General features: G+C 37.9%; 1 protein-coding gene and 1 long non-coding RNA gene across 4 annotated transcripts; one reads left to right on the top strand and one right to left on the bottom strand.

The window, feature by feature from the left end:
* Window positions 1-218: 218 nt before the first annotated feature.
* On the bottom strand, window positions 219-20,501 carry trpm1b (transient receptor potential cation channel, subfamily M, member 1b). 3 transcript variants are annotated; one of them, XM_030137081.1, is made up of 27 exons: window positions 19,772-20,501; window positions 13,817-13,893; window positions 12,917-13,109; window positions 12,524-12,737; window positions 12,098-12,222; window positions 11,837-12,008; window positions 11,347-11,521; window positions 11,126-11,249; window positions 8,911-8,983; window positions 8,567-8,667; window positions 6,582-6,758; window positions 6,357-6,491; window positions 6,201-6,251; window positions 5,942-6,082; window positions 5,820-5,849; window positions 5,413-5,705; window positions 5,070-5,298; window positions 4,846-4,977; window positions 4,631-4,759; window positions 4,410-4,538; window positions 4,071-4,322; window positions 3,786-3,978; window positions 3,150-3,170; window positions 2,915-3,059; window positions 2,608-2,813; window positions 2,324-2,456; window positions 219-2,226 (listed from the first exon to the last, which is right to left on the bottom strand). In XM_030137081.1, exons 1-27 carry the CDS (start codon window positions 19,841-19,843, stop codon window positions 852-854), a joined length of 5,097 nt encoding a protein of 1,698 aa, XP_029992941.1. In that variant the 5' UTR covers window positions 19,844-20,501; the 3' UTR covers window positions 219-851. The 3 variants fall into 3 exon arrangements, with proteins under 3 accessions (XP_029992941.1, XP_029992942.1, XP_029992943.1); XM_030137082.1 differs by having other exon boundaries at window positions 3,804-3,978; XM_030137083.1 differs by lacking the exons at window positions 219-2,226; window positions 2,324-2,456; window positions 2,608-2,813; ... (14 more) ...; window positions 8,567-8,667; window positions 8,911-8,983 and adding an exon at window positions 10,890-11,059 and having other exon boundaries at window positions 11,093-11,249; window positions 19,772-20,089.
* On the top strand, window positions 20,457-20,839 carry LOC115421279 (uncharacterized). Its single transcript, XR_003935659.1, has 2 exons — window positions 20,457-20,562; window positions 20,689-20,839. It is a non-coding gene; the product is annotated as an uncharacterized LOC115421279 (long non-coding RNA).
* The last annotated feature ends 4,709 nt before the right edge of the window (window positions 20,840-25,548 follow it).

The following is a 25,548-nucleotide window of genomic DNA, read 5'->3' as shown; positions in this document are numbered from 1 at the left end:
AAGAATGCTGTTATATAAACATATCAACTATCAGCATTGATTGTATTTGTTTGTGTAAATTCATGTATTCTAATAGACTTACAGCCACTTGCACTGGCATAATGTGTTTTTGTTTGTTTGTGCCAAGAAGGACATGCAGTATTAAGACAGAAAAGACAAATGTGTACAAATCCAAACTGCCGTATACTCTTATTTTTATTTATTCTTTTTTTTTATTATTGAATCTTTATTTATACATATAACTGTGTCAATGAAACTGTGAATAGGTTTCCTGTTTCTCTGGAAGCTGTGGTTAATACATATTGTTAAGCGATTGTCAGTATTTGCATGAGAGCAGTTGGGGCACCTTTGTGTTGGGTTGTTGCAAAGCACATCTTACAATACCTGAAATGAAAATGTTTACAGTGTATAGTCAGCCATGTATTAATAGTTCATGTTTTTGGAGCTCATATTGCATATATCAGTACAAATAACTGTTATGTGTATATACTTTATTTTCACCTTACACTGTCAGACAGGTCTCCTTTGTATTTTCAACATAAATCACAATGAAGTAGGAAAGCTGTGATGTGAATGATTGTCTTTGTAAGCTACTGTATGTTACACCAATGAAAAGTAAAGACGGTAAAGAAAGTGGATCTTGAAACAGAATGTGTGTTGATTTTCACTACTATGCAGTTAGAGCTACAAACTTACATTGGCAATTGATTACATTGCACAACTGCATTTCCAGCCAATCTGTACCAACAAACCACACTTTGCTGGTAGCAACAACTTCCTCATACTTAGTTTTTCTTTCTTTTGTGGCATATTTTTTCTTTGTAATTTCATCTTCCCATTTTTTGAGGCTGTCATTTCTTTCCCTGTCCATCTTCCTTTCTTTTCTCCACGTCTGTCATTTTTCTCTCACTCTTCTGTCCAACAGCAGATGCCCTACAGGCTTCAACAAGGTCTCTCTCACTGCTAGAACCTCTGGCCTCGTTACCTACAGGTGGGGGTTTGGGTCTCCTATCACAGGCGTTGAAGCTCTTTGACCTGTAAGACGGCAGGAACTTTTCATCTGCTACAGTCAGATAATCAGTAGTGTCTGATAGGTTTCTCTTGGCCTTTGTCCTCGCATGGTCCTCTGCGTCACCTTTCGCTGGAGATTTTACCTTAGATTCTAAAATTTGAGGGACCTGGTTTTCCTCTTTTTTGTGGACTGCGGTTGCAGAAGAGTCTTGAAATTGCTGGGCAAGAGTTCTGACTGTTGACACTTTTGGAATGTGACCAGACACAGCGGGGTGCACCTGATACTCCAGGTTTGGCGGCCACTGATTTGGTGCTTTAGATACTTGTTCCACCAGTGACCTGTAGTCTGCAGCATGCAGCACATCATCACTTGCCTCAGATGGATTGTAGACTATGCTGCTCATAGCTCTCTTCTTTGAGATAGGGGAAGTGCTTTGACTTTCAGTAGGGATATATCGCAAAGATTTAGTCCTCTTTGGTGAAGAACTGGTTTCTAGGACTGGTTTTGTGGGCTCAACTGGAACTTCTGGCTCATCTGGAGGACTGACGATGATGGTGCTCATAGTCCTCCTCTTTGTCAAAGGGGAAGCTCCCTGGTCTTCAACAGGATAGCATTTCAAGGACTTAGTCCTTTTTGGAGGGGAGGATGGCTTTAGTCTGTTCTTGTCTGACAGTCTGTCCAGCAGCATTGTACTGCCTTGACCTCTGGTGCTTATGTTGTCCTGACTTGATGATGCAGAAAGAGGTTTTTGTTCACAAGGAGAAATGAGAATGTCCACACACGAACTGGGTCGTGTTCTGTCCAGACCGCCAACCTCCAAAGTCTGACCCCCATCCTTGGCATTGAGAGCACAAGTACTGGAAGCTTGACGAAGACTCTTTTGTCTTTCTAGTCCAGCTTTTGCTTCATCAGTGTCCTTCGACTTGGCTGCAAACTCCTCCATATCCATGTGGAAGCGATAAAGGCTGTAACCATCAGCACTGTTAATACTGCCCTGACGGAGAAGTGAGGAGGGGTCACACACAGAAGAGTTTCGTGAATATGTTCTGGTGAGCTCCAGCCTGTCCACCCCTGCAAGTTTTTCCAGGGCGACTGCCATTCTTCCATGGATTTCTTCAAGTTGGGCCAGGCGCAGATCCACTGTCTGCAGAGAGGCCTTCATAGTGTTCTCCCTTTCATTTACCTCCTCAAGACGCATAGACATATTCTCAACTCTGCCAACAACACCAGAGAAATTTAATGTTTTTTTAAAAGAATGAACTAAAATAGATCTGCTCAGAAATTATTGCATCAACTTAAAGGAGAATTCACCTTTCTGAAGTAACCTTGATGCGTTCATCACTGGAGGACTGCTGCTCATCTTCTTTCTCTCTGAAATATTCCTCCACACACTGTTCCTCAAACTCGTACAGATTTTTTAGTTCTTCTGGATTCAGTCTGAGCTCTGACAGAAACAAATCAAGAAATGACATCAATGTTCTGATCATGTCCAAAACGGCTGTAGCGCCAGAGCACACAAGTACTCCATGCAAATGTTTAAGTTAGACAGACATATTAGAGAAAATATATATCATGGAATATTCAAGGTAACTAACTGAGTCCACGGTCCTTCTCATCTAGTTCTCCCTCTTGTTTCTTCTTCCCACACCGCCTAAACAGTCTGCTGAAGAGGATGTAAAGGTGGCTGAAGATGATGAGAGGTGGAGGCAGGATGGGGCGATCATGAAATGTCATAATCAGCTGATATCTCTGAAACTTCCACACTTGGTTGGAAATGGACTTGACTTCAAAGAATGTGTTACTGCAGGATAAGAAACCAAGAACAGTGAGTTAAAACCAGCAGCAGTAGAAATTATTTGTAAAATAAAGCTAGCTTACTTATAAATGATAGTGTATGTTTACTTGAACACTGCAATGAGCAAGTTGACCAGGAGAATGTTTGCCACGAGCAGGTAACAGGCCATAATAGCAGGTGTGAGCCAAGCACCGGGGATACATGGTGGCAGCTTTTTCCCATCCTCATCATATAAATGTTCACCACATGGAGCTGTGAGATAGACAGTTATAGCAAATGAAATGATCCTGTGATGTTTAGCAAATTGTCTGGAATTGCATTCTTAACATAGTGGCTACTCACGGTTAATTTCCATTGCATAGACTTGAAGAAGATCCCAGGAAAGCATAGTCATAAAAAAACATAGAGAAAACATTAGCACCAGTAAACATGAGATTAATTTTCACACTTCTGTCAAGATCAAGCTGATGTCCAGGACCTTGGACTGTACATTTCATTTCAACTTTCCATTAATCAAACAATAGTGTAATCACTGTATCCAAAAAAACAATGATTTTGACTTTTCAGTGTATTGTTCTAAGCTTAATTTATAACTTTTATTCATCAAAAACTATTTCTAGTGTGGAGGATTTTGTCCACTGATATCAACATACAACTTCAGAACAACTGAAATGGAAAAAAATACATATATTTGACATTTGAAACCTTGATTGTATTCTGTCTTCACCCTGACAGAAGACACATTAATAAAAAGACTTGATGGCAGATGATCATGATTGAGGACATGAAATAATAATTCGTATTCTACTCTTCCTCAATGCTGAATTCTTGCCATGCATTTTAAGACTAGAATATGCCAGCAGGGGGAGACAAAGTATAAAGGGGACTGAAGCATAGTATATAACTTAAGTCAAAATTTAACTTTCTGAATTAATGAAATACTGATCATCTGCCCAGAATCAGGAAACAGAATCTTACTATGAATTCTAGTCTTACGGTCTATCGAGTCCGCAAAAACCTCTCCATAGATCATCCAGTATGGCATGTAGAAAATGTTTCTGGCCAGACGCCAGGTTGGTTCCTCGTCTGGGTGAAGGATGGCTTGGCGTGCCACTCCAAAACTCATAAGCACTACCAGCATGATCACTACAAAGTACATCATGTCAATCATCTGTAAAGAAAGCAAGAGGAAGAACCAAATGACTCCCTTGGACTGTTTTTACAGCCTGTCACATAATTTAGTGATGCATTCAATGTCATTACCATTTTCCCTATCATCATCACATATGGTCCAAGATATTTGTTAACTCCAAAGATGTCCAAGACCCGAATGTACCAGAAGATGATGTCTATACAGTAGATGACTCTGCCATAACCCATGTAAGGCTCATGCTGCAGCCGCAACATGAGCCCAAGGAGGAAGGTGGAGATGGCGACCAGGTCTGTGATGTTCCAGTACTCCTCCAGCCACACACTTATCTTCTGTTTCAGCTTTCCTGGCTCTGACATGAGAATCTGGAGACCAGGGATGAAAGGTCCATTAAGAATCAATACTACTTCCTACACTCTTCTTTTACTGTCATCACAGTTATTGACTTTTACCTGTCTGACTTTTTCAGTTCCAAGTGTGAGGATATATGCAATGACAGTCCACTCTTGTATGGATGGCCATCGCTCCATTTTCACCAGGATTATGTAGTTGTACAACATCAAATAACCCAGATAGGAAATCTGTCAGAACAAGAAAAAAGCAAATGTCAAAGAGGAGAGATAACTACTTCAACGATTCAAGTTTTATGTAAGTTCACAAGAAGGAAACTCACAGTGTTAAACCAGAACTTGGTGAAGGGCGCATCATAAAACTCAAAGAACCTTTTGCCGATTGGGATTTTACGGACTTTAGCACTGCCCTCCTCTTCATCCCCCTTTCTGGAAGTTGCATCGGTAGCATCCTACAATATGACAGCACATTTTCTGTCATGATTTGCCATTTTTCACACAAAGAAGTATTGCATGTGTAAAATAAATTCATTGGGACCTTGCTAGATTTTGTGTCATCATCCTTGTCTTTTCCTGATTCTTTGCCTCCAGGTGCATTATAGGATGCATCATCTCCAATGCGGAAATCCAGGAGCAGAATCAAAGGCGGGAAGATGATTCCCAGAATCACCTACATGGGGAACAGTTTTATGAGTTGCAATTAGCTAAGTTGTTTTTGTTTCATTTTTACATTTTCTTTTCACAAAATGTTTTCCTGTCCACCTTGAGGCCTGGGTTCTTGCCGATCCTTAAGCAGCCCATCCACATGTCTGTGAGCAACATCTGGCTACAGGTGTGGGCAATGAAGTCACGTTGCTTTGCAGCGACAGCCAGCTTCAGACAGGTGGAGTTACTCCAGTTAACCAGCTCGTACGTCAGGAGTTTCATAGCCACCTGTTCATCGTGCTTGTAGGACTGGTCCAGCAGCTCATAGGCCAGTTGTCCAAATTCTCTGTTAAAGGGTGAGCAACAGTCGCTGCTTTACTATTTTTCTTTTTTTTCATAGGAAACAGATATAAAACATATAAATTGTTTGATATCAGACTAAAAACATTGTGTCACTAACTTAGAGTTGTTTTCCAGGTCTTGGGAGATGTCATCCACCAGTTCACTCTCAGAACACTCATGGGCCATGGCTTTGTACAGTTTACAGGCCACCAGTGCTTTCGCCATGGCCTCCTCTCCACGCTGCCAGAGAAACAACGCCATCTTCTGGCGCTTCATCAGCACTCCCCACAGCATCAGTTCGTGGAAGGGATACTTGAACCTGCAGACCTCAGGGTCATCCACATCAATTTCAACCTCCTCTTCTTTCTTCTTTTTGGCCTTTTTCTTTCCTTTTGTCCGTGGTTCATCATCCTAACAAACCATGAAAGTGTTATGGTTATTCTGTTTGTATGAACCTGGTTGTGTTTTATTACATTAGTTGTTAAAAGAAAAAAAAACAGTTATATTGTGGGAGAGATACTCAACCTCCATTCCTAGAAGCTTCAGAGCTTTTGGCTGCAAAAAAGAACATAATATAAGATTATAACAAACATTAAGTAATGCAATGATCAAACACATTTGAATTGCTGTCTTCCATTATTTCATACCCTTTTTAGTCCATACAAATTATTGTAGAGGTTGCGGAAAGCTTTCCTGGTGTAATTGCTCCTGTAAGCACCACCCATGAGGTATTCCAGCACCAGACCAATATCAATCAAAGTGATTTGATAATCTGGAGGAAGGTTCCCCTGCAGAATCACCAGCGTAACATTTAATATAGAAAACACAGCACCTCACAAATGAAGAATAATTTGAATAGGCTGAAATATTCTGCAAAAAATGTTCAGAGGAAATGAATTATTTTACCTTTTTGACATCCCTGACCACAGCATGCAGTGTATTAGCAGGACCAAGTTTCTAAAAAAGAAGAGAAGCATGAGTAAGAAGAGGTAACCATATTCCACTTTTTGGATTTTCATTATGAATTCTTGTCTTCCTTTGTTGCAGTAGTATTATGCCCACCGTGTTGTATAACTCCTCTAGTCTGGGGATGGTGAGGAAGTGGTGAATATTGACCCCGTTCTCTAGAAGCAGTTTGACAAAGTCTACTCTGTCCAGAACTAGAGCATCCATCATTGCCTGTTCCAGAGAGTTCACCTAAGACATGACACAGAATTATTATTATTTACACATCACAGCTTCCCTCAGATTTCACTTAGAATATTTTATTACAGATTCCAACCTTACCCAACGAATCAGCTCTAGCTTTCTTGGATCTGTTTCCTCTGGAGGTTCAGGTTTTGCCTTTCCCTTCCCCTTCCCTTTTTTCCCTCGGGTTTTGTTTTTGGGAGCGCTGACAGGACTCTTCGGCTTTTCCTGGACCACTACTCCAGAGGTTGTGGTGTTGGCGATGGCACCTGCTGGCTATAGCAGGAAAAGGAAGCTTTAACACCTGTTTATTTTAACTTTGGCATTTCATTACCTCTGTGGCCTGATGTAATTTAAACAATGTTCTTTTAATACATTCTACTATTGATTACATTGTATTAGATTAGAAGTGGGTCATGGATTTTAAATTCATGTGGTCACTTCAACATTGTCTCAATTATGATTTTATGTATGAGTAAATTTATCATTAACTTAATACTGTGACCTAAAATGAAGTAAATCTATATTAACCCTTTCATGCACAGTGGTCACTACAGTGGACAGCTATTCAAAGCTGTTCTTTTGTATATTCACCAGTTTTGTGGTTTTAGTTCCATATCAGTCAACACAGTGGATGCTCATGCACCATCCCATACACTGACATTCATACCATTACTGTAACTTTGCTGTTCTTGATAAACCTGATCTGCATTAACATGTTTGAGTGTAAATCAATTGCTTGTTATTATTAATAGACTGTAATCAACAGGGTTTTTTTTTTTTTTTTAAACAAAAGGGGTTTTTTTGCATATTATTTCCATGAAGTGAGTAATAACTAGTATTAGAGTATGTTCAAATGTGAGAAAACATCAGATTAGCTGCATTAAAAATGTTATTATTTCACAGTCTTCACACAGTATGTCAGCAAATGCATGACTTTTCTTCAAAAATTAAATGTATGGTGTCCAGCTGAGTGGACATTTTTACAACTCCATGAAAAATAGGTTCATAAAAATGTTTTCAATTGCATTGTTTTTTTAATGCCTAGAGGAATGAAAACACTCAGGAAAAAATTTTTGATTAAGGCTCTCGTAATTCATGCATGAAAGGGTTAACTCTTGTTGTTGAGATATAAGTTAAACATGAAAGCAGTGTGATGATTTGTTTGGCAAAAAGATATCAGAATTTACAGTTCCAAAGGTTTTTGGTTTTGACAGCTTCTGATGTGTGTAATCATAAATCATAAAATCTTAAATTTAAAACTTTAGAAGGCCTCTTAAATTTTATATCATTAATTAATTTGACTAATCTTTTTTTTCACCGTTTGATACCTAGAACTATTTTTTGCGATGGCTTCCAAAGACTTTTCTCTATATTTAAGCTTACCTAACTGATTTATCATCATTTATTAAAATATTACCCTCTGGATTCTTCAGTGAAATCAGGTATTTTCATATATTTAATTCACTGATCATGTAGATCATAAAACCTCAGTGTAAATTCAAGGGTTATTGTATCAAAACTGAGAAAACTGAAGAAAAGTGAATTTTTCTGCAAAATTTATCATTAACTGAACACAAAAATAAGTGTCTACAAGCACTGTCATTTGTAAAACTACATGGGTTTTAATGGTGAATCAATGTTCCACATTCACTACAGAGCCTCTGAACATCTAAAGGGGTCATATCTGATGACGATGAAAAAGCTGAGAAACTGAATTTTGCCTGAATTTTCTTAATGTATTACCGGTTCTAAAATTATTAGACATAGATCAGTTTGTTTAGATTGATAATGGCTGTTTTACATCTTTGAGGGTTAAACTGCAATTATATTCATCTATTTAACCCGTTAATGTAGCAAAATCCAGTCACAGATATTTTCTTGTTAGTTATGTATGCCACCATGTAAGTTTTCATTTGATTGTAAGAAGCTCAGCTCAACAAGAATCCACCCAGTACCTCGTGATTTAAAAACCAAATTATTTCCTACATTTAATGACACATCATGGACATCATGGAGTTGAAACTTTAGTACACTCATTTAGAATGATTAAATGACACTGCCCAGATTTGAGCACCACTCACTGGTAAATTATGTCCATAAACAAAGATGTGATTACGAGCGATGTCCACTCTGTTCCAGGCCAGAGCCAAACTGAGCTGATCTGCTGCCGAAGCATTGGTGCCTGATGTAAAACAAAGGAGGGGTTTAGTGAGAAAAACACTGACAGCGGACATTCAAGTGCATGTAGAGTCCAGTTTTCTTCTTTTTTCAGTTGAATATACATATTAAGATAGATAGATAGATAGATAGATAGATAGATAGATAGATAGATAGATAGATAGATAGATAGATAGATAGATAGATAGATAGATAGATAGATAGATAGATAGATAAAACTAAGTTTTTTTGTGAATGTTTACTGTACCTTTTAACAATGCAGTAAGAATGGCCATTTCAATGTCTTGTTGTCCTTCTGAACCCATTCGAAAAACTGTGATCTGTATTTGAGAAAAACACAAAAATAAACAAAACCAGTGGCGGGGTATGAGGTACACTGCAAGAACCCAAATCTTACCAAATGTATATTTCTAATTTCTTGTCAAAATATCTCATCATACTTAAAATAAGACATAATCACCTAAAGAGTAACTTGTAAGTGAGATATAAGAACTTATTTTTAGACAATAGATCCTGAAAAAAAGATAACATAATTTTCACATGTTCAATTAGCAGATTTTTTTTTTTTTTTTTTGCTTGAATTAAGCAAAAAAAAAAAAACTTGAATTAAGCAAAAAAAATCTGTTGGTGAAACAAGTGAAAATTATCCTGGTGAGATTTCTTGAAATAAGATTTTCAAGATCTATTGTCTAAAAATAAGTTCTTACATCTCACTTACATGTTAGTCTTTAGGTGATTATGTCTTATGTCTTAGTTTGATGAGATATTTTGACTAAAAATGAGAAAAATACACTTGGTAAGATTTGGATTTTTGCAGTGTAGGTAGTGACATGTAAGGAAATATTTAAAGCCCTTAATAATAAGTGACATAAACAATGAAAAAATGAAAATTCTTTTGTCAGAGATGGCCCTTAATCTCAGTATAGCTATAACTGTGGCATCAACTGTTGTGAAATTTGTAGGTTTCAGCCCTGTTTTCTGACCTTCCAAGTATAGACAGGAAATGTTTTTGTCAGATAGAATGATAGTGCTTGCTTTGTTCATAAACTCGACTATATCAAATGAAATTCTGATGACTTGGACTGTCACATGTGCAGCCATGATAAATAGGATTATGTTGCCGTGAAGTTTTGGCTTTGTGCTAAAGTTTTCAGAGCAGACTGCATCGATGTAAAGACTCAAAACTTGTTGATTTTACTTTTAGCAAACAGCTATGTGTTTTTCTTCTGCAAATGAAAAAAATCCGAAACTTGAAATTTGGTTAAACGTTGGAGTGTGTTGTTACATCACAGCAAACTAAAGTGCTCTAAATCAGTCTTTTTATTTGTTTTAGCCCAGCTGTTCACATGGGATGCACTTAGGATGAAAGGATTACGTGAGGACTAGACAGTGACACTGATTCACCTGTAGGTTAGTCATGGCACTTTAGGTTAAAAGCAGGCAATAGTATAGCCTCTTATCCGTGTATAAAAAGCTCAAATATTTTGGTGGTTGTGTCACATTGTCTGAGTTGGCTATCAGTGAAAACTAATGGTATGAGGGTCGGTGGGGGGGGGGCTCCACAGCAGTATGATTTTTGAAAAAGCAGTTTTAAGTTGCTTATCTGAATGTGTTGGAGCATTAAGCAGTCTAATACACTAGGGGGATAGGGGACTCTCTGCTGAAGTGATAGCACTCTAGGGACTGAAAAAAGCCAGGCAAGTGGAGGGACAGGAACCTGGCCAGGGATTAAGGAGATGGATCCTCTCTTCCATTTGTGTGGTGCATGCTTACTCTGAATGGATAGAGTAAGAGCATCAGATAAGCAGGTGGTGGTATGCGCTGATCGTTCCCACCCAAATGTATGGAGCATGGAGATTAAATGTACTGGGTATTACAAACTACTAATCACATCACTTACGCCTACGGAAATCTGCTGGAGATGCACAAATGTTGCCGCTATTTATGTATCGAGGTCTTCGGCAAACACGTCGGAGAAACACTTTTAGCGCTGAGGATTAATCTCCCACCTCTGAAAACTCTTACCATCATGTGCACTTCATTGCAGAGTACTGAAATTTATTGTTTACATGGTCTTTAATAGTTTTACACTGCAGAATGTCACCACCACTTTACAGCTGTGTGCTTATACATTAGGGCTGATGTTGACCTAGAATAAAGCTGTGAATGCCCTGGATTATATGACGTACCACACATGACCATAACAACAAGCAAATGACAAGCAGGTGGTGGGGATTATGTTTATTCAATATGTTAATGGAAATACACAGATGAGTGGAATGGATGAATGACGATGGAGACCAGGTGTTTCACAACTCAAAAACATTTATTGAATGAAATGGATACAGAACAATGATGAAATGCTAGCAGAAAGATGATAGTTTTGTTAATATTGAATTTTGTTTTTCCTTTTTAAGCTTTCCATTTTTTCTTTTTTATCCTCTTTTCATTCTTTTACTTACCAGTTCCCTTTTCTTCATGCACTCCATAACCATGAGTAGAATCTGTTGTGACTGGCTTTTGCTATAATTGAAAGTTTTCTGGATTGTCACCAAAAGTTGGTCTCGGACGTCATCATTAACCAAGCTGAAAGATACAAAGAAGAGATAAAGATGATGTTTCAGATTCGTACAAGAGAAATGATTTACATGGGTACAGTAAAAAAGAGAATCATCAGTCTCACCCTCCATCCTCTGAGAATTTGTGCGCAAAGGAAATGATGTCAGAAGCACGGCCGCTGCCATCGCAAACCACCACAGGAATCGGAGGCTCGTCTCTCAGACTCTCCAGGGCAATGGAGATGACATTAGGACCTCCTTCTACTATCAGACACACCAGAGGGACGCCCTGGCCCAGACCTTAAACATACAACATATAGTATTATCAAGGGATTTTTATTTTGAATTTAAAAGCACAGTACGTTGAGTTTTGATGTGATGTGTGAAAAGACAAAATCAGATGAGGGAGGGGGGTGAAGTCAGTGGTGACGGCTGAGCATCCCTTTGCTGTCCCTGCCTTATCGGAGCTCCAGGCATAGGATGACAAAGGGAAGCCCACAGGTCACAGAGGAGCTCTCCGTCCACGTGTCCAACAAGACTGTGGCACAGTAACACTCACGCACCATGAAAGATGAAACACACTGTATGACATTCGAGGAGCGCTGCGTGACTTACGGGTGTTGATCTTCTGCAAGGAGATGTGCTTCTCCAGCAGTCGACGGAGTTTGACCTCAGAGCCGTATTTCCCGCAGGTGCCATTGTCAGTCAGGATGAAGTGGGAGTGGCTGTTGTTAAGCACAGCCAGCTTGCTTAGTGGATTTGCCATTGTCTGATATGGCCTTGTTACCTAGGAAAAGAGATAACAATAAGTTCAAGTTGAAAAAATATTAACATAAAAGAATGTTTTCAGGACAGTGCAGCTGTAAATATTCTTACATCTTTTCCAAGAAGGTCCTCTTTGTTTTCCAAGATCCCCCATGGGGCAATTCCTATGGCGCAGACTTTCCCTCGTGACTTGGAGGAATGGTCCTTTAAGGCATCTCCCACATGACGGATCACCCCTAAGAACAGAATATAACAACATCAATAATAATGAGTCAGCTTTCTAATGGGGCATCGTGAGCCACAGCCACATGCTGTGCTCAAAATCCATAAAGGCTGTCATTTGTGATGAATTTTTCCACAAAGGTTTTAATTATAGTGGTTAAACCTGTGACAATGGGTAGGGGCAAATCTCCCCCAGGAAATTGCAGAATAGGCATTATGTAATGACAATTTAGAGCAAAGGTAATCTTCTAATGTCACAAATTGCTATTTGTTAAGTGAACATTAAAAGCGTTATCCTCAACTGTCGTGTCCTACCAGTATTGACTCCACCCGTGAAGATCCAAGCTCCAGTTGTGACAGCGGCTTTGATCAGGCCTTTGCCAAAAACTTGCTTGAGTTTGGGCTGGAGGTCAAAGTTTTGAAGACCTCCATGTACAGAGATGAGTAAAGTGGGCAATTCCAGTTGCCAGTCTTTCACCATCAAATGCAACAGGTTGTCAGGCTTGGTGTCATAGGAAACCCGGATGTACTGTCAAAGAAAAGATGGAACAGATCAGTAATGTGGCTCATGATGGGCTCATATCGCCTCCTAATTCCTCATTTACTGTTAGTTTTATCTCATCCAACACTTTTTATAATCATCATATTCTACCTTTGTTATGATGTGCCATGTTGGTTATTGATTTAACTCCTAAAACTGATGCTCACCATGGCCTTGTTGATGAATCCTCCACCCTGGAACTCAATTATGCCAAAGGCGTCTGTTGGGTATGTTCTGGTGTGCTTGATTACAGACCATTTATCCTTCGGGGTGTCAATCTGCACCAGCTGATGTTCCTCCACTGAATTGGCACCAGGAGGGATGGCCACGTGCTGTGTTGTCAGCTGACCACAGGCACATCTACAACACACAGATCACAAAACCATTAAGAACATTACTCAGGTAGCATTTCAGCCTTGGGCTCCTTTAAATGAATGACTCTGATTTACTGACTTTTAAAACTGTCAAAGGTATTAAAAAGAAGTAAAGTATTTAGTGTCAGCTGGAACTATAATTGCATGTGACGGGCTAGACTGACGATCTGTTCACTAATGAAGGCCGTTTCTTTTCCTTGAAAAACACATTACCCAGGCTTTTTCATGACTGAGGTCATTTCTGGGAAATATGTGCCTCAAAAACAAAAGGCTGCACAGCTTGGCAGCTTTTGGGATTTTGTCAAAGCCCAGGACAGTAACCATGTCCTAAAAAGTCCTGTCTGTAGCAACAGATAGAACATGAATAAATACATTATTTTGGGTAAGTTTAAAGCAGTTCTTATGTTGTAAGTAGCTGATCAGTTTTTATATTTTACAGTTATTTACACGCTGTAGTATGTGTGATTTTTCTATTACTTTCTGTTTATGATACAATCTTTATAGAGACATTTAAAGTACAATCTAGTGTAATAAAAAGAGCATCAAATTGTAAAAAGGAGCAACATTTTCCTCTGTTTTTCTCATAATAAATGGTAAACATATAATTATCACATATATTGTTACAACCTTCATATGCTTATGCACTTGTAATTAATTATCATTTCAAAATGAAGTAGTATAGGCAATATTTACCTGGTCGGGTCCTTGGTGGGAAATATATGAATACATTCTCTTTTACAGAAGGTTCTCTCAATCCAAGCTTTCTGCGCCTGATGAAGAGAAAATATGAGAAAGAACAAATCTGTTAGTTCACATTACATGTTCTGTTATCGTAGTATGAAGACACCTGTTGAGAAAGCGACCAAATATATTTAAAGTGTAAAGGTTTCTGCATATATGACAAACTGTAAGTTAAACTGCATCTTTTCTGCTGAAATGAGTCCACAGCAGCACTGTATACAGAGCTGCTTTCACCCAGAGCGTGGTCTGTTATGTCTGAGATTTTTAGGGCACGACTGATGAACAATTAATGAACAACTCTGTGGAATTAGACATCATTCATTGTCTGCTTCACTTGACACATAGCCAGTGAAAACGCTCTGCAAAGTTACTATGCAAACACAGCGTCAGATCCTGTTCTTATTGCCTGCCATCCCAGCATTTTCCAGTACTGATCAAAAATTATCTGGCTTTAAAACAACATTTCCTCAAGGCTTTTGTTGATGATAGTATTCCAATTAAAGTGAAGTAGTGAAGCTGAATAATTCCAAGAAATCACAGAGAACAACAGTCATAATTATACAAATATATTACCCTGTAAGCCCAATATTCGACATTCCTATAAGCTTAAAGTCATATGATCATGAACGAAGCAATAAATAAATAGATTCTAATGGAGTCCTGTGACCATGAATCACAAGTTCCCATACACAGTAAAGTTACTGTTGTCTGTTTGTCTCTTTCCTTCGCTGCACAAGTGGCTTTGTGGTATTGGGATCTGCAGCAATAAAACACACTACAGTGTTTTATGGTGTAACATGTTTTTTTCTACTAAGAGTAAAGTTTGGATACCTACTTTTTTTATTCTAATCACTAATGGTTTTTAACAGCCATCTAAACAGAATAAATACATAATATAGTTTGATAACATAACTGTTCATGTAAAATGACATTTTTCAAGTTGCTTTGTGCATTTGTTTTATTAATTGTCGCCATATTATTTCATTCCTGTCAGTCTTCCTCTATATTTTTTTCATCTTGCTACACTATCCAAATGCTGCTGATTCTTTTTTATCCTCCCAACACTGCAAACCATTTTCTTTTTAAAGGATGGATTCTTACTCCAATATATTTTCGCTGCAGAAAAAGTAAATATTTCTTTTTTTTATTCCAAAACAATCATCCGATTCAGAGTGGGTCATGTTTAAATAATTTTAAAAAAAAAATGTTACTTGAGTCTTATTTAAAATGTCTCAACAGTGAAATGTTGATCTTTTTTTTTTTTCTTTAAAGAGCCCTGAACCTTCAGGAACTTGTTAAAGCTATTACTTTTCTTTTTTTTTTTTTTTTTTTGCCAATTCAGCTCAGTGTTATTTTTGGTTTTGCTTACATTCACTGCCTTCGAGATTACTTACTAATATAGATCTTAACATTAATACCATTGCATCCAAACTCTTTCTATTAAGTATTACATTCCATTCATTTCAATCATTCTGTAATAAAATTAAGTTTAAGAAGAGAGGCAAACTTACACACAATCTTCTGTCCAAACTGCAGAGTCCTATGTCTAGAGCTGCTGGAGATTATGCCTGTGAATGAAGTTGTAATCTAAAATCTGCTGCTGCCCGACCAGAGCTTTCTCCTGGTCCTGCACTCGCAGTCGTGTTCTTATTGAATCCCACAGGACATGAAACTTCTTCACTTTATGAGGGCCGGTTAATATGATGAGCATGTGAGCAGGGTCTTTGTTCGCCCAAGTCTCATGACTCCAGTTCAAGGTAATCCTTTTGGGAGTCCCATGACCCCTTCTCCATGCCCACAGGGTATTTTCATCCTTCGCTTAAACAAGGCACAATAAATCTACTTTGATAACCGGCCCCTAATCTCCAATTTGTTGCAACTCCTTTCTTTGTGTTCACTTCACAGTTTGGATGATCTTAGCTTGTGTGAGGAGACGGAGCAGAGCATGCAACCTAAAAGCTCTGCAGTCTTACACGCTCCCCAACTTCTCATCTGAAAAAGTTTCACCCCCTCCAACTACTTTGATTTCAACCTCATTAGCATAATTGAAAGAATTGGATGCGGGCATTCTTTTGGAAGGCGCCTTGTTAAGACATTACTGGGCTCCAGTTGGGGGCAAGGTCAGTCAATGCTAATTGCAGTTAATCTCTATTTCCACCCACCCTGTTTTTGTGAAGGAACAGAAAACTCAGCAGACCAGCTCAGCCGTTCAATATTCTCTTAATCCTGCTTTTAAATTTTAATAATATTGACTGGATTTACATTTAGGAATCTTCAGACGTAATAAATAAATAAATATGGTCACCTGGTTGGCTGAATGAAAGCCAGGTGGTTTCCATCTGAAATGCAAGTATTGGTTAAAGCTGATAATGTGGTTATGAATGGATGCCTGTTTGATGAGTCTAATAAGTTTAAAACAAGTTAGTTATGAATGTTGCACTTAATGAGATAATACTATAATGTGTATTAAAATGTACTGACGACATTCAGTTACATGTATGAGCTGTGAGTTAACAAGCAGACACCCGTTTGAAACCTGCTTCATGTGAAATGGTTAGTTAAGCGCTCCTTTTATGGATGAAGTGAGCAGTCTGATCCTGACTGCAACTCTGGGTCAAAAAGACAAAAGAGGCTGGTGGTTGATGACACAGAAAGACAGAGAAACAAGCCTAACGTCCCCCTAACTTCCCCCTTTTGGTCTTGCTCCGGTGAAAAACGCACGTGGGCCGCTGTTAATTATAGCCAAAGAAAACAAAGCGCATTTCCAGAGGGGTTTGGCCAGTATGACGCAGTTATTTCAGCTTACTTAAACTCATTACCCACAGCAATTAAAAACAAAATGCAGTCAGCAAACAGCTGCCTTGTTAGAGCTGCTTTTGAGCTCTTAATGAAAACCTTGAAGAATTAGATACTGCTGGATCGATTGTGTCACACCGAGCAAATTAACAAGACTTAGGACAAGCCTTGGAACAATAAACAGTATTCTTTTCAACATGCAGAAGTTTCTGAGGAAACACTCAAAACAAAAGATAATTGTTTGAGATTGGAGTTGCTTATTGCTGGTTTGTTAGTGTTGCGAGATCAGATATATTTAACATTCATACATATGTGTTGCATATCTTTCTTAACGCAGTAGCTACATTAAGAGGCACATATGGAGTTTTTGTCGTATGTTCATGGTCTTTTGCACTGGGATCACATGGGCTGAGTCTGCTGACCCAAAGCTTACTGGGCAAGTAGATCACAGTAAATTTGTTCCAGCGCAGCTACAATTACATGGACTGTTCAGCCTAGACAGTCATAAGGTAAAGGTATAGAGATGGCTGTAAATCTGCAATATGACATTTGACTTGGGCACGTTAAGAGTATTTTGTACACGATTAATTGTTTACCATGGTGAAGTTGAGTACCAGCCGACATGTCAAAAGGACATATAATTTATCTTGATTATTGTACTAATGATGGAATTCACACAACAAAAGCCTCATCAGCACAAGTGAAATGGATCAGAAAGGATTTGGGGGTCCTAAGAGGAATGTGATGTCACCAGGGTTGAAGATAAAAGCAACTAATTGCTTGGCTTTGCTATTGAATGGCAGTTTGGTCAGAGCTTAATGCAACGTGACAGGAAAGAAACTCATGTAGACTCCTTTACTGTCTAAAAAATACTAATTCAGACTCATGGTTGGCCCCGTGTGGACTAAATAAAAAGCTGCCTTTTATATATTTTCACTTGAGGGTAAAAGATATTCAGACAAAGCTGCACACTCGAGTTACATTTGATTAAAAAAAATAAAATAGCATAAACTGTGAAGCTGTTTTTGTGCCGTGCTGTTTGTAAATGCACTCATTGTCCTGCTGGGTTTGAAAATCCAGTTAGCCATCACATGAGTCCAACATGTCACTGATTATCCCTAAGAGTTGAGGGAGTCATAAGACATGTTTTAAAGCTGCTGTTTTTCTGTTTTCCCCAAAGGAAAGTCCTTGAAATACACAACAAATCAAAATCAACATTAAGGAAGGAAATAGAATGAAGCTGGAGTCAGTATGAAAAGATCCTATATCACTTTGTTATGAAAGAAAAGCCTATTTAAGAATGTGTTTAAAAAAAATCCTCTCTTCACTATATGATAGAAGTTTATACCGTTTGAAAAACATTAATATCTGTAAATTAATCTTAAATATCATATTATAAGTTTGTAACACTACAGGTCTTATGTGTCTTGTTTTCAATATAAAATAATGTAGTGATTAATTTATGGCTAACTGATAATAAATATGTGATGTTATTTGTACTATAAATGTACTTTTGTGGACATTTTATGAAAAGTTAGAATCAGGGTTGTACTGTTTAGAAGCTCTGACCTACACACAGACTTTTGCACAGACTTAAATAAAATCCGAGCTGCCCTGGACGTTCATGTCGAGCGCTGACAGAGCCTCAGAGTTTTTGAGGGTTTTCAACCATCCCGTGACTCCAGTCTTAAAAGTTGCTTCATCATACAGTCATAAGACTTGTAAACCCAGTGTGAAAACAGTTCTGAATCACATTCATTTCATTTGAGCTGAAAAAACCTGTCTTTTAAAGCTCCTTCTGTTGTACATGAGTAAAAATAAGAGAGTATGTTGAAAGCTGTAAGTGAATGAAATACATCCTCCTTTATAGTAATGGAGTAACTGAGTAAATCCATGCACACTGAAAATAAATCCAGTCTTTACACTCTTCATAAAGTACTACAGTGTGTATGTAAACAGATCTTACTTTCTACTATTATCCTACTTTAAATGATCAACTATGTGCATCACTGAGTCAGATAAATCCGTAATTGAAGACTACTATAACACCACAAATACTCTCAATCCGGAAAAAAAAAGGACAATGTTATCCCACAGCCGTCTGGAATGTGCAGCTAATGAGTTTATATTTAGCAGCACATACAATCTTATTAAAAGTGTAGCACTATTCAGATGACATTTCTGATTGCTTTACAGTGTAAAACCTCATATCAAAAGGCTGTGGATTATACAAAGAATATTAATCTCACTAAATAATTCCTGCTGTAATGTATAGAAACTGTGTTAAATATATATACTGTTGGAAATATAATCAGGAATCAGACTGATTTAGTAACGCACTAAACAATTTCAAATTATTTAAAGATGCAATATTTAATGGGAAATTTAATGATGATAATGTTTAATCTTCCATGTATGACATTTGTGTATTATATATTTTTTATATATTTTAGCCCCTCCCCCAACATTCCCATTCCTCACTACTGTTCTGCACTCTCCTGCATAATCCCAGCATACTTTGCCCACTGGATTGCAAGTAGAAGCGTGCATATAGTATATACATACTGCAGCTTTCTTGCTTTCAAGGACATGATATCAGGAAAGTGTTAATCACATGAAAGCAGAATTTAGAAAGATATAAAGGTCTTTAATCTGTCATGGCTGTGGTTGGACATACTGGGCCATTATGGAGGATTAAAAAGCAGCACTGGAGAGGACGCCTCTTGAAGCTCAGCTTTAAACATCATTTAACAGTAACTTTGCAGAGCTGGCTGCACAGACATGTGCAGTCCAGAGTGTTGCATGTTATTCCACTGGATATAGAGTCTCTAAAAAGGCCAGCTCCCACAAACGCTTTATATGACAAGCTGTAAAAACAAAAATGGCTCTCAGAATAATAAAAAAAAGTTCACAATAGAGAATATCTTCACACACCAAATGTAAAATTACTATTAAAATGAATGCTACAATCACAATTACACACAAACATCAAAACCACAACACTATTTTCCTCAAAAACAACCAAAAATAGCTAATGCTGGGGTTTCCTTTGAAGGGTAACTCTGAATCACCTGTTGAATGTGTCACTGCTGCAGCTGAGGTTCATCTTACCTTCTGGGAGCCAGATGTGGAGCGTTTGAGAGAAGACCGCTTAAAGTTGCCAGCTGGGCCCTTGTTGTCCATGTTGGAAACTCAAATTATGCTTTACAGAAGCAAGTCAGACTGATTCAGAAAGAGATCCATAGACAGCAGCGCCAGGTCAGGGATCAGCAGCAACAGTAAGATATGAAGCACTAGAAAACCCTGCAGAGCCACTGCAGCACCTGGACATGGCACTCACCTCTGGACTCACACCTCAACTAAAAAAATTACCAAAGTTTCAGCATCATTAAAGATTGCGGTGCTTCTCTGTCCGCTGTGCAGCTCACTCGCATCTGACAAGACAGAAATCCCAGCCAGGGATATAAATCACTCGATGACACACTTGACACATAGACCCTTTTCCTCTGCCGGGCATCCCATAATCAGGCTTAATGCAGCCAGCTCTTATGAAGCCTCAGAGTCTAATGGATAGAGATTTAATAAATGGTTATTGAAGGTAAATCTACTCTGGCTCACCACAACCCAAAAAAGGCTTACCCAGACCAGGAAAGCTGCAGTAGAAGGTAAAAGGTTCTCTCACCAGATGAGGCTCATTGGGTCTGACGAGGACGAGTGGGTAGTCCCGTGCAAACACAAAGGTATGCAGAGGTAAAGAGGCCACTATTTACATACAAGGTGAACTCAACTCTTCTTTGGGAGAGACAGCAGAAAAACTGTGTGTGCACTGACTTCAACTGAACACTCTGCTTAACCCAGTATTCTGAAGTAACTGCTACTTTTTTTCACTAGTAATAGTAATAGTTATAATTTAATCATGCTTTTAGATGTAAAGCACTTTGGTCTTCTTCATGTTGTTGTAATGTGCTATATAAATAAACTTTGATTGATTAATAGTAATAAACTACCGTATAAATTCAATACGGCAGGATGTAATGCATGGGGGATTCAGTCTGTTCTCCATTTAACATTCAACATGTGGATTTTTTTTTTTTTTTTTTTACCCAAAGTAGTGTCACAGCACAGATTTAGAGCAGCCTCATGTTAAGTATTGTCACCAGTCTGTCCTGTTATATAATATTAAAAAAAAAAAAAAAAAAAAAAATTAATGGAAAATGAAACTCTTAAATCTTCAACTCACAGTGCATTTACCGTACCGTGACACACAACAGCGCATATTTAGCTTTTTACCAAGCTTAGATATTGAAAAAAGCAGCTTTATCTGTACTGAGCAGACATATCACTGGGTGATATCAGAGGAACAGGGTGTAGTTTTCTTCAGACAATATGAAAATCTGTAGATGAGTCACTAGATATCCAGCAACTCCCTCTACTGGATATGATAAGCCACTAGCGACTAAAATCATCTAGTGATCTAAAATGCGTAATTGCTTTCAAAACACTAATCATATCAATATATTGAAATAACTGACATAAGATGCAGTTTCTCAGTATTTTATTGTTATTAGATTTGACCCATTTGGATGTTCAGATGATCTGCAGTGAACGTGGAAACACCATTATGTTCTGCAACATTGACTCAACAGTAAAACTCAATTAGTTTGATAACTGATAGTGGTTGGAGAAACTTTTTATTTTATTTTCAATTAATGATAAACTTTTCTGAAAATGTTTATTTTTCTATTTCTATAATGTCTATTTTAATGTTATAACCTTTGAATTTGCTCTTTGCACATCTACATGCTCAGTAATTAAATATAGAAAAATACCTGATATACATATAAAAATGCAAAATGTAGAGAATAATATTTTAATGATTAGTCATAAATCACCCGGTAAAGATTAAATATGTAGGAAATAATTTGGAAGCTACCATAAATATAGTTCTATGTCCCTAAGGCTTAAGAAGAATCATAATAAAAGCAAAAAAGCTGTCTGTTTCAGATATAATCTATATTATGGAAAAACGTTTTCCATGGAAAGGTTTCCAAGGTTCTCATTAAAACATCAGGTGGGAAATACACTGGTGCATGTAACAGGGTAGTTTATAGCAGGCTTCTACAGATACTTTTATCAGATAACCGTAGCAGACACATGTGTACATACTAATCCTCCAAAGCACAACAATGAAATCATCGACTGGAGCATCAGGTTAAGACTTGCCTGTTTTGGTCAGTGAAGAAAGGGCGGATGATTTCATCTGGCCTTCATCTCAGTGTTGAAAAACTCAACACAATGAATGGATGACTTCCTTTTTACTACTTCATTCTGGCCATGTGTATCTGTGTTGTCTGCTTCTAAGAATGGATAATGCTTAATTTCTCCTAGTAAGCAGACACAAATGAGCTTTATCATCTGTCGTTGGCTCTGCATGTGTCAGTGGAGGGGATTATTCAACTCCCAAAGTATTTAGAACCCAGAGGGGGGGCAGATCTGAAAGAATGTTGATTTTAAAATGTGCTTTAAGTGGATTATTTGATCTGGAAACGCATACATTAGATGCTTACAATCTGAGACCCTCAGAGTTTCTGAGGCCGCACTGAAACTGCAGACAAGTGTGTTGTGAGAATATGTCCTTGTCTTGGAAAAAAACACACAAAAAAACACAAAAAAACAGCTTTTCTTAGTAAAACTGATGTAAATTTAAGTAGTTTGCATTATTTGTTTTATTGAAGATGACCTCAGGGGATTTCTGCAGCAGAATTGTGTTTTTCCTTTGCTATGGTCATCTTTTAAAGACCCACAAGAGGGCGCTCACGCCTCTTATATTGTCACTGAATCCATGCAAATTTGTGACACAGGGATCACTGAGGGTGTAAGGCACACTGTGTTATTTAATTAAACCGGCTCCACCTCAGGGTTATCTACGTGCTATATCAAGGAGTGCAGCTAGAATCATGAAAATAGATCTGCACGTGCGCTTTCAACAATATACTCTGGTTCCCCATACCTCACATTTAGTCTGGGGCTCCTGCTTTACATCAAGTTCAATATACCTCCCAGTTGTTGGACTTGATAATTTGTAAAAGTTTTGTGTGACTGATCACATCACTTAGGCCAGATGGGGTTCAACCAACAGCTGGAAAACAGGTTAGAGTGAAATGACTTCCACATGTGATACTTTGGAAGGAAACACCATTCAAGAAGATCTGCTTGTTTTACCTTGTACACTTAATCTGTGCTGTGGATGTCCTGATTGTTCATGTGAAATAGTTTTAAGGCACCACCCAGTTTAAGGAAACCCAAACTTTAAACCATGAAAGAACCCTGAAGAAACATGTGGCTAAACAACACTAGACAAAAGTATTTCAGGCTATTTATGTCTTCTTTTGTTTGTGTGTTGGTTTTTATCAGGGCAATCTACAGTGACCTATAGTAATAGAACAATAAAAGTTGCATGTTTATACCCTGCGAATACACAGTGTTTCCCTTTGTTGCTGGGGAAACAGGCTGCACCTTCACCTGAGACCTGGGCGCTTCAGGTGTGTTCAGTCCCTCAGTACAGCAGAGGAAGGAAAATACCCAGCTGATCATAACATGTGCACAGATGGACAAAAAATCTGCAACAACAAACAGCAGTTTTGTAGATGGAGATAGCGTATGAGATGTGAGCGCTGATGTTTCATCTCAGTCTGAACTTATGGGCAGGAAACAGTGTTTAGTGGTTTGTTATAAGTGGGTCATGTTGGGACATGTTCCCTCTGCGCTCTGTGTCCACTGGTAGCATGCGGAGTTCTCCACGTAATAACCATTTATTGGGTGTGACATTGTAAAATTTTGATTTGTGTGCCTTAAATACAAGGGTCTATTAAAGAGGTGTTGAAAAGAGACGTGTAAATCAATCAAAATGAGTCTCTTTACACAGATGACCTTTTAATTACAAAATGAGCTGCTGATGTTTTGTCACCATTTATTATTGTTACGGAGAACATCGAAGAAAAGATAACACTAACCTGAAAGTTGACTTAATCTCTGCCAAGAAAGTTATGTAATAAATCCCATTTGTCAACAACATTATGCAAAAACTTCTGCAGAGATTTTTTAAAACTTGTTACAACGGAAGAGTAATGGGAAAGGGTGAGCCAGTTAAATGTTAAATGTAAGAAATAGTCAGATCGAACTGCTGAAACTGTATTATATGTTTTATAGGACCTGCTGGTGAGGAACATTGTGTTTTTATGACCTTAGAATGAACTGCTTATGACGTCAGGAATGAGTCTTCTCCAGTGAATCCAACATGTTGTACCACATGATTTGACAAACTTTATTTTGTCCTACGAAGGTCCTTTTGTATTCACATTTTTCCACTGGTTTCAATATGTAACTTCACCAGTAGAAGCCACTAGCTAACACACACCAAACCTTTAAATTTGATAGGAAATCAATAAAAAAATGACAAGTGTTTAAGATTGGAGAGCTCCAGACGGCCTGATCACAATCAAGGTGTACAAGTATATTTGCATCAGTTATTAATCAGTATTGCAAAAAGATACCCCCAAAACCATTCCCAAATGTTTCTTTGGCCATATTACTAGATCTTGCAATCCTCCAAATTTGAAGAAAATCGGATAAAAACTGATAAAATGGCGACACAATGAGGGTGAAAACGTGCACAATTTTATTGTCATAAGAGAGCAAAATTATTGTACATAATGTCTTGTAACACAATAAATAATTACTACTCAACTCCTGTTTCTTTTTTTATTACAAAATACACACATCACATTGCTTTTCATTTATTGATCATATTTGTTGAACAGCTGTTTGATTATCAATTCTTATTTTCAGCATTAAGACAATCAGCCATTTTGTTCTGAAAACCCTTCTTTTACAGCCCTCTAATTGTAATAACAGAATGGGAACCTGTTATTTCAGTATTATTATGACTAAATATGCACAACTAGACGGATTTTGGTCTGCTTCCTGGCTGCAGAAAATTTGGTAACAATGTGGCAAAAGGATGTTTATGTCGAACCGCATGTTTTCAATGGTGCGTTGTTCACTAAAATTCCTGTAGTGTCCGTACACCAATATACTTCCATCAATAATATGCCGTATATGCCTTGTAGATATTTTGTTCTAACTTGTTCACAAATGTTTATTTCCTCCTGTACCAGGAAGACTTAGTTACAGATCTAACAGAGATGTGACCATGTGGTAAGCCAGATTTCCATTCCAATCTTGTAGAGTCCGTACACCAAGTAGTGTCCGTACACCATATTCAAAATATGTGGGTCTAATTTTATTATTTCTGTCGATATATGGAATTTTTCAGCACGCATGCTTTGGACACGACATCTATGTAATAAACAATGCATGATTATCCTGAGTGCTGAAACATTTGTATATCTTTGTAGGCATTAAATGTGGAGGCTATTAGGCTGGAGTGTCCATACACCCAATAATTTCTGATTCGACAGGGGCAAGCCTGTGAAATTTTTAGCAGACACCATAATACAAAAATATTTTGGACTTTAAAAGAGAAATATCAGACAAATAAAATGGCCTGTCTGATTTTTTGATAGGGCAATATTATTTTTATCTATATGTGCACCCTTTCTGGTGCCCTTGATTGTGATCAGGCCATGACCATCTTAGAATATGTAAATGAAAAACTATTAAAAGTACAGGTAGTCTGGGTTCTTCAGTACATACATTACTCTTTTCTTTTCTCCATGCTATGTCTGTCAGACATAATATTGGCTGTTTTTATTTGCATTGAGCATAATATCTCGGATTGCTTCTTAGCAACATTTTTAATCCTTGAATAAAAGTATGTGACAATAACATATGCTGTGCATATGTGGTCAAATGTGCTGAAAAATTAC

This window comes from Sphaeramia orbicularis, chromosome 6 (assembly GCF_902148855.1).
Source record: "Sphaeramia orbicularis chromosome 6, fSphaOr1.1, whole genome shotgun sequence".
NCBI classification, from domain to species: domain Eukaryota; kingdom Metazoa; phylum Chordata; class Actinopteri; order Kurtiformes; family Apogonidae; genus Sphaeramia; species Sphaeramia orbicularis.
This window is presented reverse-complemented; position numbering and strand designations above follow the sequence as displayed.